At 43.3% G+C, this 15,388-nt stretch overlaps 2 protein-coding genes across 4 annotated transcripts in view; one reads left to right on the top strand and one right to left on the bottom strand.

The window, feature by feature from the left end:
* fgfr1b (fibroblast growth factor receptor 1b) overlaps positions 1–15,388 on the top strand; it is a 20,064-nt gene continuing 4,676 nt past the window's right edge. The window contains exons 1-9 of one of the 3 annotated variants that reach the window (XM_041970321.1): positions 1–620; positions 857–906; positions 5,064–5,189; positions 12,272–12,370; positions 12,451–12,623; positions 12,711–12,834; positions 13,540–13,730; positions 14,919–15,063; positions 15,142–15,332. In XM_041970321.1, coding sequence (XP_041826255.1) covers positions 12,453–12,623; positions 12,711–12,834; positions 13,540–13,730; positions 14,919–15,063; positions 15,142–15,332 — 822 coding nt within the window. In that variant the 5' untranslated portion in view covers positions 1–620; positions 857–906; positions 5,064–5,189; positions 12,272–12,370; positions 12,451–12,452. The remainder of the gene's footprint in view (positions 621–856; positions 907–5,063; positions 5,190–12,271; positions 12,371–12,450; positions 12,624–12,710; positions 12,835–13,539; positions 13,731–14,918; positions 15,064–15,141; positions 15,333–15,388) is intronic. The other 2 variants (XM_041970322.1, XM_041970320.1) reach the window with 2 other exon arrangements.
* Positions 7,215–15,388, bottom strand: part of stc1l (stanniocalcin 1, like) — a 26,810-nt gene continuing 18,636 nt past the window's right edge. Inside the window, exon 6 of the mRNA XM_041970323.1 lies at positions 7,215–7,230. The gene's annotated coding sequence lies outside the window, so the exon portion shown is untranslated. The remainder of the gene's footprint in view (positions 7,231–15,388) is intronic.

Consider the following 15,388-nt stretch of genomic DNA (forward strand, 5'->3'; position numbering starts at 1 on the left):
GACCTGAAGAAGCCTCTGGCTGAACAGCTAAAGGGTTTGCAGCTCATTTTGAGCATCTTGTGCAGCATTATTATTTTTTTAAATAGCTTCAGGGCTCCAGAACAAAGCTAAGTTCAAGTTAATCCTAAACTAAAATTTGACGTCGCTTTGTCATGATTTACGTTCACACCACCGCAGGTCCCAGGTTGCAGCTTTACACACCGACCTCCCGCAGCAGCGAGTCCCCGCAGGCTGCTCGGACCTGCAGGGACTACGGACCCTGGACTCGTGGATGGAGGAGCTGAGGGAAGGAAACTCCCCCTGGAGGCGTTTCTCTCGGGTTTAAGAAGCAACGCCGTTAATGAACGGAGCCGTTCCTGCGTTTCACCCCGACGGTGAAGAGCCTCTCGGTTGGAATTACTCCGCCAGGATTTTACCGTTAACTAGACCCTGTGTACGGATGGGCACAAACCCAGTGTGGTAGAAACTGTGCTGCAGATATGATTCTGTTGGATGAAATTTAAAGCAGTCCTGGAAAGTCATCAGCTGGTGGTTTTACGGTCCGGGGACAGACTCCAGCTTCGGGCGGACCGAGCAGCCGCCCAGACCTCCGCTGCTGTCGGGTTCAGCATCTTGTCCAGGTCCGTTTCAGATCCCAGCTGAAGTTTCTGTGCTTTAGCAGCTGCAGCGAGGCCTGCCTCGGCCTCTTTAATGGACTTATTGTTTGTTCTCACCGGTATTTAATGTCCTCTGTGTGGAAATACTGCAGCACAGTAAAAAGACAAAAATGTGTGAAGCTTAAACAGGATGTGAGTTAAGGAATTATCTCTTTGAGCAAACCTGAAAGCTGCATTATAATTCAGAAATCTTTCTTTAGTTTAGGTCTTTGCAGAAGTAGAAGTTGGACACTGGGACCACGCATGCACGGTGAGCTTTATCACAGCATACAGGAGGATTTGTTCTAATGCAGCTGACTGTGAAATACACTACATCTGATTTTTAAAGTTGTTTTAAGCAAAAATGCTCCAAAAATTTAAAAAAGTACCAGTCTTATTACTACATTATGATATAACAGAGGTGCAGCAGAAATGAAATGTGTCACCCTACAGAAAGCCTTCAGTGTAAATGTACAGTAGTGGAGTAAAGGGACAGTCCAGCAGCATCTGATGGAAACAACTAACTTTAAAATGTACTTTAATCCAGGACTATATTCAGATAGTTAACTTGCTGATTTTTATTTCATTTGTCTGACAGAAGTCCAGCTCAGACTCAGAGATATAAAACGTGTCTCAGAGGAGCAACGGATGATTATTTTCATTTTACTGATGGATATTTTTAATTGTATTCTATAAAAGTTGAAAATGCTGTATACCACACATTTGTATTTTATCTCATCAGCAGGCTGTGTTTAGTTTGTTTTCAGATCAAATGAATAGCTCTAGCTGGAAGCAGCTAAAAGCTTTTTTGATAAAAATGGAACAGTTACTAAATTCCACCCGTTGTAAATCTGCTTCATTAACTTCCAAACAGCCATGAACAGCTGGATCTGTCCAGGCTCGGTCTGTCTCATTTCCCATCATCCCAGTTCATGTTGTCATGATGAAGACCTGAAACATGCAGAGCGTGTATGGGGAGTCTGACTCATTTTTCTGCTCTGCATGCAGATTTCTTGTCATCATGCAGGACAAATTCATGTAATTCTACCTTTTTACTGTTTATTTTCCAGCCTTATGTCACCAGCTTTGTGCTCCATGATGATTTAAACAAACGGGTGAAGTTTACAGCCTCCTCCTTCTTTGCTGGCTCTGTGTTTTCCAGCTCTGGTGCATGGGAGGCATCAGCCGGACCCGGTGTGTCACTCTGCCAGCAGGCTGCAGAATCTGGTGTGTGGGTGATGGCTTCAGCATGGAAGCTCTAACAGACTAAATGGTGTGAGCCAGACATCAGGTTCAGCTTGCTGGTGCAGAGTCCTGCCAGGACTCATTCCAGGTTTCTGTTTACTTGTCTGCTTACTTCCGCTGTGTCTTTATCCTGGTGCTCGGTAGCTGATTCAGAGATGTGTCTAGTCTAGTGTCTAGTGTCTAGTCTTCTGCTTTTAGAGCGAGTTTACGTCTTGTTGAACCTGTAAACTTCTTAGAGCTGCTTCAGCCTTTCACAGCCACCAAACTACATTATTGTGTCACAATTAAACATCTCCAGCCAGGTTGAGTGCTCTAGAGCAGTTTTCTCCCAACTTTATGAGCCAGCATACTGTGTGTGCGTGTAAAATGTATTTGCTAAATGCTAAACTATAGTTTTTTTTAAACAATGAACACTTTATGAAATAATGTGACATTTATCCATAAGGGAAATTATAATTTTTATAGAAATATAAGTTGTGTTAGGTGTTGTGTTAGCTGTTATGTAGGAAAGGTTAGGGGCTCACAGCGAAACAATTGGCAGACCTGAGATTTTCTGGGAGTTTTTCCACATGTGAGGAGCATAAAAGCTGAACGCTGCCTTTTCCATGTTCTGACTCTGGGAACAGGAATCGTCTCTCAGGTCTGGGATCAACCAGACCTGAGGGATCTTGTTGCATCCCTCAGGTCCCTGAATAAGAAGATCCTGAATGCTAACTTGGCCCCAAAACCCATTCAGTGCCTTTGCTAAATAACAGCAGGACTGTAAAAATCAGTGTGAAGATCTAAAGAGGACTGGAGTCCTACTAACCCACTTTCCTACTATTAATAAGGACTCGAGCAGCAGTTGTTCTGACCTAAATGCAGCGGTCTGATGGACTTTAGGGAGAATAATACATGGAAAACAAAAAAAAGTCCAATAAGCTGATAGTAAAGTATGAAAAATATGTAAATAAATAAAATCAATAAATAAATATGTACAAGAATATGTTAAATAATAGATATAAATGAGAAATACGAAAATGTGCAAATATTAAAGCTGTAAATAAAAATTTAAAAATCAATTTGGAAAATATGTTAATAAATATTTTCAATCTTCTGCTAAAATTAAGTTTCTTTACAGACGATTTTTCCTTCCAAACAAGTGTCTTTATGTCCCGACTCTAGTTCATCAGTTTGCTGTAAACAGCAGTTTTTGTTGGTTCCACCACAGCACCGTTATAAACACTTCTAATGGATTCAGTAAAAACAGACCAACGTCCACCTTAAATCAGGTGACTGCTTCATATGACCTTCATGTACTGTCTGAGACCACTGTAGAGGGGCCCCAGGCCCTCGTTTGGGAACCTTGGAGTGAACTGTCAGTGAAGCAGGTCCAACAGAAAACTTTTTGGTGTTATTTCATCTGCCCAGAAGCCACCTCTGCTGACGGGATGTAGAAGTCCAGCTAACAGTAAAACTGTTCTGGTTCCAGTGTTTGTGTCTTTTCATTTTTCTGCATCTTATCTCCAGATGTTGCACATCTGCACCCTCCTGTTGTTGAGGTTAAACATCGGGGTGTGTTACTGGTCATGCCGCATGCGTTGTGGACGGTCAGGCGAAGTGTAACTCTGCAGCAGGAGTTCGTACGTGGACATGTTTACCCTCACAGCTGGATGGAGGAAAATGTGAGCATTAATTAAAGAGGTGTTGTGTGCTGAGTGTTACACCCATCTGCTGCTCTGCTCATCATGCTGGAGGACTCCGCCCTCGACCACATGCACGTGCTGCGTGTGCACGCAGGCAGGCAGGCGCTGTGGCGGAGCTGGAGAGACAGACTGTAATGATAGAGCCGAGTGTTGGCTGCAAACATGATGCTCAGCTGATCTGAGGCTGAGCGAGGGCAGCCAAGTGGCCTTCACCGTGTGATGATGAGTATCATTTACCTTCCTGATGTGCTGCCTCAGAGTTCAGGACGTTTACTTAGCGTGTTTGTCTGTGTTTTATCTAGGAAACATCACAGTTTAAGAACTGGCGATGGGAAACTTTTCAGGATTTTGTTACATTTTAGAGTCAAATGTGCAGATTAAGTAACCTGCATCATCCACACTGGCCCACGGCTGTGTGTCTTCTGACGAGGCCTTTGATACTGGTGCTCCTCTCAGTTTTTCTGTATGTTTTTGGACCAATTTGACCTCTCTGTGCATCTAGAGGTGGAGTTGATGAGCCACTGATACACTCCTGGAGCAGCCACACAAGTAGTCCACGAGCCAAAGTAACGTGTATGTCCAGTTCTGAGGAGCTTGGAAGAGGATATTTGGTCTGACCAGCTTCATTCTTCTTCAGGTCATCCAGTCCAACAGTTTTTGCTGAGAGAAATGCTGTAAATAAGTTTCTGAGCGTCATCACTGGAGTTTGACAGGGGTACTGATGGATTGTCATGGAAACCAGTTCAGATGAGTCCAGTTCAAAATACACAGCTCAGAAAAAAGAGAACACTTAAACACAACATTATACATATTGATGAATGAAATATTTCCCGTTAAAGTCTTTATTTATTACATGGTGGAGGGTGTGGGAACAAATAACTTATGATCAATGATGATGATGATGATGGATGATGATGGAAATGAAAATCATGAACCCCATGGAGTCTGGATTCTATGGAAAGATCAGATCCCAGGCTGACCCAGCTTTTTGGAATTTGGCTCCCAGTTTTTCTGTTAAAACGGACTCTCTGTGATCATCAGCATGCAATTTGGATGTTTGTGCAGGTAAAGTGAGGACAAAGCTGGAGCTTCTGATGCAAACACCTGCACCTTTACCTGGAACAAAGCGGGTGGTTGTAGTTCTTACTGAAAACGTGAAGAAGTCGTTTAGAACCTGAATAAACTGTGTTGTTGTGAGGATGAAGGTTAAGTTTTTCTCTTCAGCTCCTTCACACCTTCATGGAGACAAATGGTGGAGGTGTTTGCTTTTAGGCATCGTGCACGTCTGATTTACGGCCTGCCAGCCTCGTGTTTGACCACCTGACTGAGATTTAGCAGGGAGCTGAAGGGGGCGTGGCCTCCAGGTGTTAAAGGTGATGAAGAAACAGCAGCTGTGTGAAAGATTTTCAGGTGAAAGTCCTTCGTGAAGTTCCACAGCTCAGACTGTTTGCTAAGACATGATGAGCTGTAAATGAGTCTGATTTTATTCTTTTTGCAGCCTGAAAGTCACAATAAGCTGATGCATTAGGACACCATGGGACCCCCACACTGCATCTCCTCCTCCTGCTGCTGGTTCAGTTCCCCACAGGCCGGTCCAGACCAGCCACGGAAGACCTAGACACAGGTAACATACTCCACAGATGTCTAGAAGCAAACACATTGTGGTTTTTCTCTCAGATATTTTAACTGAAGCAGGGACTTTTAGGTCTGTGAATTTTATTTGAGTTCCAAAACCTGAACAGTTTTGTGGTGAACGTTCTGCAGCCCTTTCGCTCATTAGTTGCACCCCTAACACACAAAAAAGAGTTCCTTTTTAACCTGCAACACGCTGGCCAAACAGAGGCATGCTACACACTACAAGCTGGCATGGAAACAAACAGCCTCCGACTCTGTACGCTGACACATGACGGACGTGCAGCAAAAGCTCGTCAAAGTTCACAGAGAAAAGCACAAAAATGTCTCTTTTATATGTTTAGACCTGAAGGGATTTTATTTATTTATTTGTCTGGGCCATTTTTACATGAAAACTTACCAAAAGGATCCAAAATCTGACTTGTACCATTTCGGTACCAAAGCATCACGTACATACAGGGAAAAAAGAAAGCTCAGCATATTTCCAAGTCAACCCTGGTGCCAGTCGTCGTTATCTGGAGTCCAGATGGTGGAGGATGGTGGAGGATGGTGGAGGGATGGTGGAGGAAGTCAGCAATGTCAGCATCAACAATGCTGCTGGAATAAGCCACCCTTTTAGATCAGGCATGTCAAACTGGTCCAGCAAAGGGCCGTGTGGCTGCAGGTTTTTGTTCCAACCAGCCCAAGAGCACACCAGTTTGACCAAATCAGCTGTCTGAAGACTGAGCAATCAGTTGATTGAATTAGTCAAATCTGGTGTGCTGCTGCTTGGTTGGAACAAAAACCTGCAGCCACACGGCCCTTTGCTGGACCAGTTTGACATGCCTGTTTTAGATGCTAATTTATCCCTACTGGTTAGTATCCAGATTCATTTTTCTAATGACATTGTCTCGGGCGTTCATCCATCTATTTTCTGAGGTCGGGTTCTCTCCAGCGACACTCTACAGATCCTCCTGGATTCCGAGACATTCCAATCCCAAAGCTGTGACCACGCTGAACTCAAACCTGCACTGATGGGCCTGAGCTGATCACTTTCCTAAATGACCACATACACTCAGACTACTACACTGATTACTTACAGACCCGCCCATACCACCTCAGACTGTAATAACACCTGCTCATACACGATGCAATCCATTCATCTGAAGTGCCTTTTTATAGCTGCTATTTATATTGTGTTCTTTATTTACACTTCTAAAGAAATTGTCATTGTACTCTGTATAATGACAATAAAGGCTTTCTATTCTATTCTATTCTATTCTATTCTAAAAGGGAGATCCAGGGTCTGCCCCTAGTAGGATTTTCCCAAAACAATCCAATGGGAGGCAACCAGTAGATCCTAATCAGATGCCTGAAGCACCTAAACTAACTCTTTTTGATGTGGAGAAGCAGCTTTGCATCGAAAGGAGTTTCTCTTCACCCAGGCTGAATATTTAACCCTCAAAACTCCACTAGATCTCCGGCACCCCCCAGTGCTGTCACTTCTATCCTCATCAGTTTCTCAGCAGCGGTAGTGTGTAGCTCTGTGATGGATAGCTACCCTTTAGCTGATCTACGGAAGTTTTCCAGCACTTCTATCCCGTCCAGGAGGTTTACAATCCAGCCACTAAATGTAGTTTTATTCAGAGACTCTATCTGGTAAATCACCATGATCCATGATAACAGTATTAAACATCACCAATCACTACTATGTTGCTAAGAGACCTCTATTTAGACCTGACATGATGATGAAGCCACTTCCTGTCAGACTTTCCACAATCAGAGAGCTTAGATTGACGGTAACGTCCAATCAGGAGCAGCCAAAGATCAACCAGTGAGCAGAAAGTTCTATTGTGTGTGTGAAAAGAAGAAAAATAATGCTCCTCTATGGCTGGAATAAGCAAGAAGACGTTTCTGATGCACTCTGGGGCGCCACAAAGCAGCTGAGCTGGAGTTGGTTTAGTGAGGATAGCAGGTAAATAGTAGCAGGAATAACTGGAAATGAGGAAAAAGTGGAAACATGGAAATCAGTTTCTGTTGTGTGTTTGTTTCATAACAATATTTTTTCTCCTGAAAGCCAAGACTTGAGAGAACGATGAGATGAGAAAAGGTTTGGTCACTGTTGGTCTGTGTGTTCTTTCTACAAAGTTCTGTTAGTAATAATTCTGCTTTCTTCTTCTGGTCGACCTTTATGCTGCTACATCTATTGATTCATATTTATTCATTCATATCCAGAATTAGTCACCAGTGTAAACCTAAACTTCATACAGCTTTTTTAGGTTTTTTAATTTGTTTTATAAACTAAAATGTGGGGAAATTGTGGTTGAGCAAAAACCTTCCTATTTACCAGAGAAAAAAGCATCTGAAGCATATCTTCTGCCTTAGAGCAGCTTATTTATGTGAAGCTGTTTGACATCAGATGGAAGCAGACATTTGATGTGAGGTGATTGAATCAATCATTAAAACTTCAGTATTCAGTCCAGTGTGTCTTTCTCCACCAGCAACGTGGTGTTACTGGTGTCCCGGCCTGTTCCTGAACTTGGGGTTGTCTGTTTGGGACTCGCCTGCCTCTGTTGTTTGCCAACTCCTGCATGTCTGATCCCAGTTGTGGTCGTGGCGTTTTAGTCTCTGCTGTTCTATAAAAGTGCTATAAAACTTTCCAATGAGCGAATTTCTTTAACAGGAAAGTGACTTTTTCTTGGTTTGGCTGTTTTTGGCTGGGCAGCATGTGAAACTAGTTAAAGAGATTGTTCATGGTGTAACCGAGGCTTGGCTCCCAGCATGCTGGTTATGGCCTGTGTGTCCTGTTCAGACGCTGTAATGCAGAGACACATGCACACAGTCTGAGTGTGTTATGATCACTCAGACACAAGCACATCCTTTCAGACAACATGCACACAGCTTCTCGGAGTCTTTGGGCAGACATGCATGGCTATATCATCCTGCAGCTATCTGAATTCCTGACACTGTGATTGAGCCCATAAACGCTTGTTTTTGTCTCGGTTGAGAACACATCAAATTGGGCCTTTCTGCTGCAGCGTCCTCTCATAAATGAAGCCTATTTTCAGTTTCCCACTCCATTCAGATCAGGAATCGCAGCACTTCCCCTGCATTCCCTGCTCTCAGATCAAATCACAAGACATTCCTGCTCAGGTCCAGAGCTCAGCCATGTCTACCAGATGTTTACCTCAGTCTGCACATTCAGAGGAGTCAAAGATTATTTCTGCTCACAGGTGCAACTTCTCCTTCCTTTCCCGAGTGTGGCTGCAGTGACTAGTTAATATTTCCTTAAAGTATAGAGGAAGAAAGTCCCATATTCTGCCATTTAAGCCTCAGATGAGATTCATTGTTTCTGTCGTTTTGGTTATATTCCTGTAAACTGAATCTCTTTGGGCTTTGCTCTGTCAGATAAAATGAGACATGTGTTAACAAACTTGGTCTAAGGAGTTCTGGTACACTTTTGTTTGCTTGTTTTCCCTTTGTTTTTAGACTACTCTAAAGAAAAAATGTGTAAAAACCCAGAACGTCTTAACTTTCTCATGTAAATGAAGACGGATTTATAAAAAGTGTAAAACTCAAATTAAAGACTTTTTTTCAGTGTGCTATATTAGTGGATTATGAGTTTGAGATAATAATGTAAATAGGCAAGGCAGTTTATTTGTATAAAACATTTCATGTACAGGATAATTCAAAGTGCTTTACATAACACATTAAAAGAATCACAGATGGTGCAAAGAAGCATTCAGAAGAAGTAAAAGGCAGCAATAAATTGCAAAAATTACATTAAAATGATTAAAAGCAAGTTAAGTTAAAGGTTGTTGTGCAGATTTCATGCATAGGCGCATGAGAAAAGAAATGTTTTTAACCTGGATTTAAAAATGTCTACATTTGGGGAAAGTTTAATCTCCACTGGCAGTTTGTTCCATTTGTTTGCAGCATAACAGCTAAATGCTGCTTCTCCATGTTTAGTCTGGACTCTGGTCTGGACTCTGGTCTGCACTCTGATGTGGACTCTGGCCTGGACTCTGATCTGGACTCTGGTCTGTACTCTGATGTGGACTCTGGTGTGGACTCTGATCTGGACTCTGATCTGGACTCTGGTCTGTACTCTGGTCTGTACTCTGATGTGGACTCTGGTGTGGACTCTGATCTGGACTCTGATCTGGACTCTGATCTGGACTCTGGTCTGTACTCTGATCTGGACTCTGATCTGGACTCTGGCCTGGACTCTGGTCTGGACTCTGGTCTGTACTCTGATGTGGACTCTGGTGTGGACTCTGATCTGGACTCTGATCTGGACTCTGGTCTGTACTCTGGTCTGTACTCTGATGTGGACTCTGGTGTGGACTCTGGCCTGGACTCTGATCTGGACTCTGGTCTGTACTCTGATGTGGACTCTGGTGTGGACTCTGATCTGGACTCTGATCTGGACTCTGGCCTGGACTCTGGTCTGGACTCTGGTCTGCACTCTGATGTGGACTCTGATCTGGACTAGTTGACCAGAGTCTTTGGATCTAAGAGCTCTGCTAGGTTTATATTCTCTGAACATATCACAGATGTATTCTGGGCCTAAACCATTCTGGGATTTGTAAACAAGCAGAAGGGTTTTAAAATCTATTCTGTGACTGACTGGAAACCAGTATAAACTAGAAACCAGTGTAAAGATTTTAAAACTGGTGTGATGTGTTCAGATCTCTTAGTCCTGGTTAAAACTCTAGCAGCAGCGTTCTGGATGAGCTGCAGATGTTTAATGCTCTTTTTAGGAAGTCCTGTTAAAAGACCATTACAGTAATCCAGCCTACTGGAGATGAATGCATGGAGGAGTTTCTCTTGGTGTTTCTGAGCTGGTAAAAAGCTTCTTAGTGAAGCTTTTTACTCTGCATCAGTTTTGTCTTCATTTAATTGCAGAAAATTCTCCTTCATCCAGGTGTTTATTTGCTCCGGACACTGACACAATAAGTCTGCTGGGCTGCAGTCATCTGATGACAGAGACACATAAAGTTGTGTATCATCAGCATAACTTTGATAACTAATGCTATAGTTCTGTAATATTTGACCCAAAGGGAGCAGATACAGGTTGAACAGAAGAGGTCCAAGGACCGACCCCTGGGGGACTCCATTTGCTCTAAACTCAGTACATGTTTATATTTTTATCATTATCTGAACCTCCGATTTCAGGTGTTCCCCAAAGTTCTGTCCTGGGCCCACTGCTGCTGGCCTCATACTTGCTTCATATAACGAGTACTTTTAATGACGTGTCCTCACTACTATGGCAAACTTCTTCAGACTTTTTCTAACTGGATTGTTAGAAATCATGATCTTTAACATTTTACAACCTAACCGAGTCCTGGAGAGTCTGAGATGGAACTCAGTTTATTGATTGATTGATTGATTGATTGATTTTCTCTCAGCGTTGGTTGGTCTGACCTTGGACTGAACCTGCTGGGACTTCCAGTGGCAGCTGTGTTGGATGTCTGAGGGGTGGGAATCTTTAGAAGCATCACAATTACATTATGTCATATACCGAGATATGGTAAATGTAAATGGTCTGTCTTTATTTGTTACGATTCATTTGATCACAATGTGATTATAAAACCATTATTGATGCATCTTTGTTCCCTGTGTGACTACTTCACTACGACTACTTTCTGAGTGGAAACGTGTAGCAATGTTTCTCATATTTGTTATGACAAATGAAGAAGAAGACTGGTTCATCTATTGGTTAATGCAGGGTAACGTGTTTCCTTCAGAGTAAAACATGGACCTGCATCAGATGCTAGCGGTCTTGGGTTGATCAGATTTCTATCAGAACTTTTACAGACTTCTGACTTTTCTCCTGCCAGAGCCGCAAGGTTCCAACATGCTTGTATGTTTGGTTGTGTTTACCTACAATGCCGAGCGTTGTAGTCTCCTTCCTGTATATAGTTCACTTCAATCAAACCGAGAGCTACATTCGTAGCTGGACCAAAGTTCAACTTTTTTTTATCTGCATCTAGGTTTGTTTGCACAATCACACCTCCCTAAACGTACCGGACTTTCTGAGCAAATACTGAAGTATTTCTACATGCTAGCTCTTAATGCAGAGGGTACTGGTTGGATTGCACACCCAGCCATCGTGTCTGTTGCATGCACGCCACGGATGGTTCGGAACTTCACTTCTTCAATACCGAGTTCCACCTTTTATGTTCCTCAGCATTGTGTTTTTAATTAACAGTCCAAAAACTTCAGTAAATAAATTCTAAATCATCTACATCACGATGAATCTAACACCAACTTTCCAACCGCCATGTTTTCCACATGTGAATAATCTTTCTCTCTATAGAATGATGGACTCCAGATAGTTTGGAAATGACCTTATTATCCTTCCCAGACTGATGGGCAGCAACAGTAACTCATTGCTGATGTCTTTCCTCCTTGGCATTGTGTTAACACACACTTTTATGCCGCAAACTGACTAAACTTCTGCTTTTATAGAGGAGCTCACAGTGATGATGATCGATTGAAGCATTGATTAGCAGTGCCACGCTGCTGTTGACCTTCTTAATTCCTGTGGAAGCAGCAGGAACTCACCCTGGTCCCTGCTGCAGCAGTGACTCCTAATGCATGATCTTACGGGCTCGTCTTTGGAGGTTTCTGATCTTCTAGCAGAGAGCTCCAGAAGTTTGGACTTATTCAGAAATTTTCATTTGGTAAAAAAAAACAACAAACCATCCAAAAGACCCTCTTCTTTCCTCTGTAGTTGGAGGAAATAATCTGTTTTTCTCTTTAAAATTAACCAAAGCATCGCAATGTCACTGGAAGTTGTCCTTATTTAATAAGACAGTGCTCATCTAACTTCCTGAATGGAAGGATGTTTTTGTGCCTGTAGTTAACGGTGCAGGGCGGTGGGTGGGGGAGGGGGTTAGCGAAGTCTCAGAAGTGGTTAGGTGTAGCTTTGCTGTGGCGTCAGCGTCTCTGCTGCAGAAACACTCACAGTGAATCTTTTCTTAGGTCAGAGGTTAATCCTCAAACATCGTCTGTCCTCTGAGACTTGTAGAGCTGCTTCTCCTGCTTCCACATTCACACAAGCTCCTTATCTAACTTCTTTTGAACCAGATGCAGTGACGTCATCTGAAGATGAAGAAGACGATGAGTCATCCTCAGAGGAAAACAAACTGTCTAATGAGCTGTCCACCAGCAACGAGAAGCTCCAACGTGAGTCTCTTTAAGCCTGAACAAAAGCAGAGATAAATGATTGTTGTGGTGATATTCAAGTCGTGGTATGTCCTCGTTAGCGATGACGCCGCAGTGGGTGGTGCCAGGGAAGATGGAGAAGCAGCTCCTCGTGGTTCCCGCCAGCAAGACAGTCAGGTTTCGTTGCCAAGCAACCGGAAACCCTGTTCCCACCCTGCGCTGGTACAAGAACGACAAAGAGGTCCGGAAAGACCAGCGAATCGGCGGGTTTAAGGTGTGTTTGATGCAGAGAGAAGACTTTAGAGCTTGTTTCTAGGAGAACAATTAAATCATCTTCTACTACCTATCCTCCATCTTTCAGATTCGAGACCACACGTGGACGCTGATAATGGAGTCAGTGGTTCCCTCTGATAAAGGCAACTACACCTGTGTGGTGGAGAATGAACATGGGAGCCTCAGACACACCTACCTGCTGGATGTGCTCGGTACGATCTGCTTCAGACGATGAGAAGAAGACAGAAAATACGACGTTCAGAGGGAGTGAAAAGTTTCACTAACTGTGTCTTTACGTAATTTCTAAGATATCAGAAATATAAAACATTTTACCAGTATGTGTCCTGGCACATTTCGCTAAATGCATCCCTTTGATCGATGCAATACCTCGAAAAGGGTGGAAGACCACAGGGAACCAATAACAATGCTTTAATCTGTCACATGATTCTCAGGAAGCCATATTGAAACACCACAAAAGAGGTGTAGAAAACAAAAATATCTTTATTCTGAGCTTTCAAACTCTATATTTACTCATATAAATCATCATCTTTGCTGTCAGTGCTAGCTGCATCTAGCTGAATGCTGTGAATCTGGCTGCCATCATGACCTTTATGTTCCTCAGCCACCGTTCCTTCAGATACCATCCGGTTTTTATCCACCGTTACTAGCAGCTTACATTTTTTCCCCCTCTATTATCACTTTTATCAAAATGCTGAAGTTGCTTGTTATTAAAATAGAGATAAAACTCCAGTCATGAGACTTAACTCTCCACAGAAAGCCCTTTTATTTTATTTAGCCCTGTATGACCACATAGGGAGGTGTCTGCCCGTCATCCTCGTCATCCTATAGGTTGTGCAGTGTCCATCTCAGCAAACATATTAATTTCTACCTGCTTCTTCTGAACCTGATGGCTGCAGAGCGTTCTCCTCACCGGCCCATCCTGCAGGCCGGGCCGCTGGCCAATCAGACTGCAGTTGTGGGCAGCGACGTGCAGTTTGTGTGCCGAGTGTTCAGCGACACGCAGCCTCACATCCAGTGGCTCAAACACATCGTCGTCAACGGCAGCAGAGTGTCACCGGACGGATCCCCCTACATCCAGATTCTCAAGGTACACACAGCACACCTTACACTTTCAGCCTAGTTTCAATCCGGTTTCAGTCCACTTTCAAACCAGTTTCAGCCCACTTTTAGTCCACTTTCAGACCAGTTTCAGTTCTTTTCAGTCCACTTTTAGCCTAATCTCAGTCCAGTTTCCCCCCTGTTTCAGTCCACTTTCAAACCAGTTTCAGTTTCAAAATGATAATCTGGTTGCTGTATCGTGCTGAACAAATTTGCTCTGCCAAGGGGAGGCCTATGGGTAAGGCTCCTCTTGATAATCTGATTTATTTATTTATTTATTTATTTACTTACTTACTTACTTACACTGAATCATGGAATCTATGTAATCTTGCTGGACCTGACCGGAGGGGACAGAAAAAGATGGAAAATAGCAAAAAGAGCAAAAGGGAAAGAAGAAAGGAGACAAAAAGATCACAGACAGAAGAAAACGACCCTTCAATCCACACCATCACCAGACAACAAACTGTTACACCTGTACATGAACACACCAGAACATTTCCTACAACTTTTACTGGGAAAAAAAACAAAAAACAGAGCTGCTAGTCATTAAGAGTTGTTAAATAATAACCAAATCAAAAAGACATCATGAAAGTAGCATAACAGCGACCAGATACTAACTCACAGGAAAAATAAAAAAAGAATTATCTCTTAGTATAAAACCCACTGGACAACTCAGTGACTGTGTCAGCATGCAGAGGATGAGGAAGAGGAGTGATCTGTGATGAAGAGAGGTGAGTGAGATCGTGCAAATGCGGCCACGCCTCTACGGAGGTCAGAGGCAGACCAGGGCAGCCCAGAGACCCGGGCCCTCATATATATAGTATATAATAGTAATAATAATAGGTTAGATTTATACAGCGCTTTTTCAAGGCACTCAAAGCGCTTTAATATTCATTCACTCCTCACTCATACCTGGTGATTCACTAGTGATGCCAACACTGGAGGTAAGGAGGGAGAAGTGTCTTGCCCAAGGACACAATGACAGATGACTGGGGGAGTGGGAATCAAACCGCCGACCTTCCAGTCATTGGACAACCCGCTCTACCACCTGAGCCACTGCCGTCCCATATATATTCATATTATATAATATAACATTTTATGGTATCTTGTTCGTAACAGATGAAAGTCTGCAGGTAAACTGAACAAGCCTCAGATTCAGCTTCATTTCTCCTCTCAGACTTCAGGTTTGGACACCACAGAAGAAGAAGTGGAGGTTCTGACTCTGAGGAATGTAACTCTGGAGGATGCGGGACAGTACACCTGCCTGGCGGAGAACTCCTTCGGTGTGTCCTACCACTCTGCGTGGCTCACCGTCCTTGATGGTGCGTTGGAATTAAGCTCATTCACTGAACGAAGCTGAATCTCTGCCTCTCTGCTCACGGTCACCTCTGTCCCCTCAGACCTGCCGCCGTCCCCGCTACCTTCACCCACCTACCTGGAGATCTTCATCTACTGCTTCGGCTTTTCCATCATCTTCATCCTCACTGTCACAGCCATCATCTGCAGGCTCTGCTGTACCTCGAAGAAGAGCGACTACCACAAGCAACTGGCAGTCCAGACGTTAGCTAAGAGCATTCCTCTGAAGAGACAGGTGAGTCTTCTGTCTCCGGTTTGTCCTCGTACTTCAGTCCATCGAGGCTTACCATG

The sequence above is a fragment of the Melanotaenia boesemani genome, chromosome 19 (genome assembly GCF_017639745.1).
Source record: "Melanotaenia boesemani isolate fMelBoe1 chromosome 19, fMelBoe1.pri, whole genome shotgun sequence".
In the NCBI taxonomy this organism is placed as follows: domain Eukaryota; kingdom Metazoa; phylum Chordata; class Actinopteri; order Atheriniformes; family Melanotaeniidae; genus Melanotaenia; species Melanotaenia boesemani.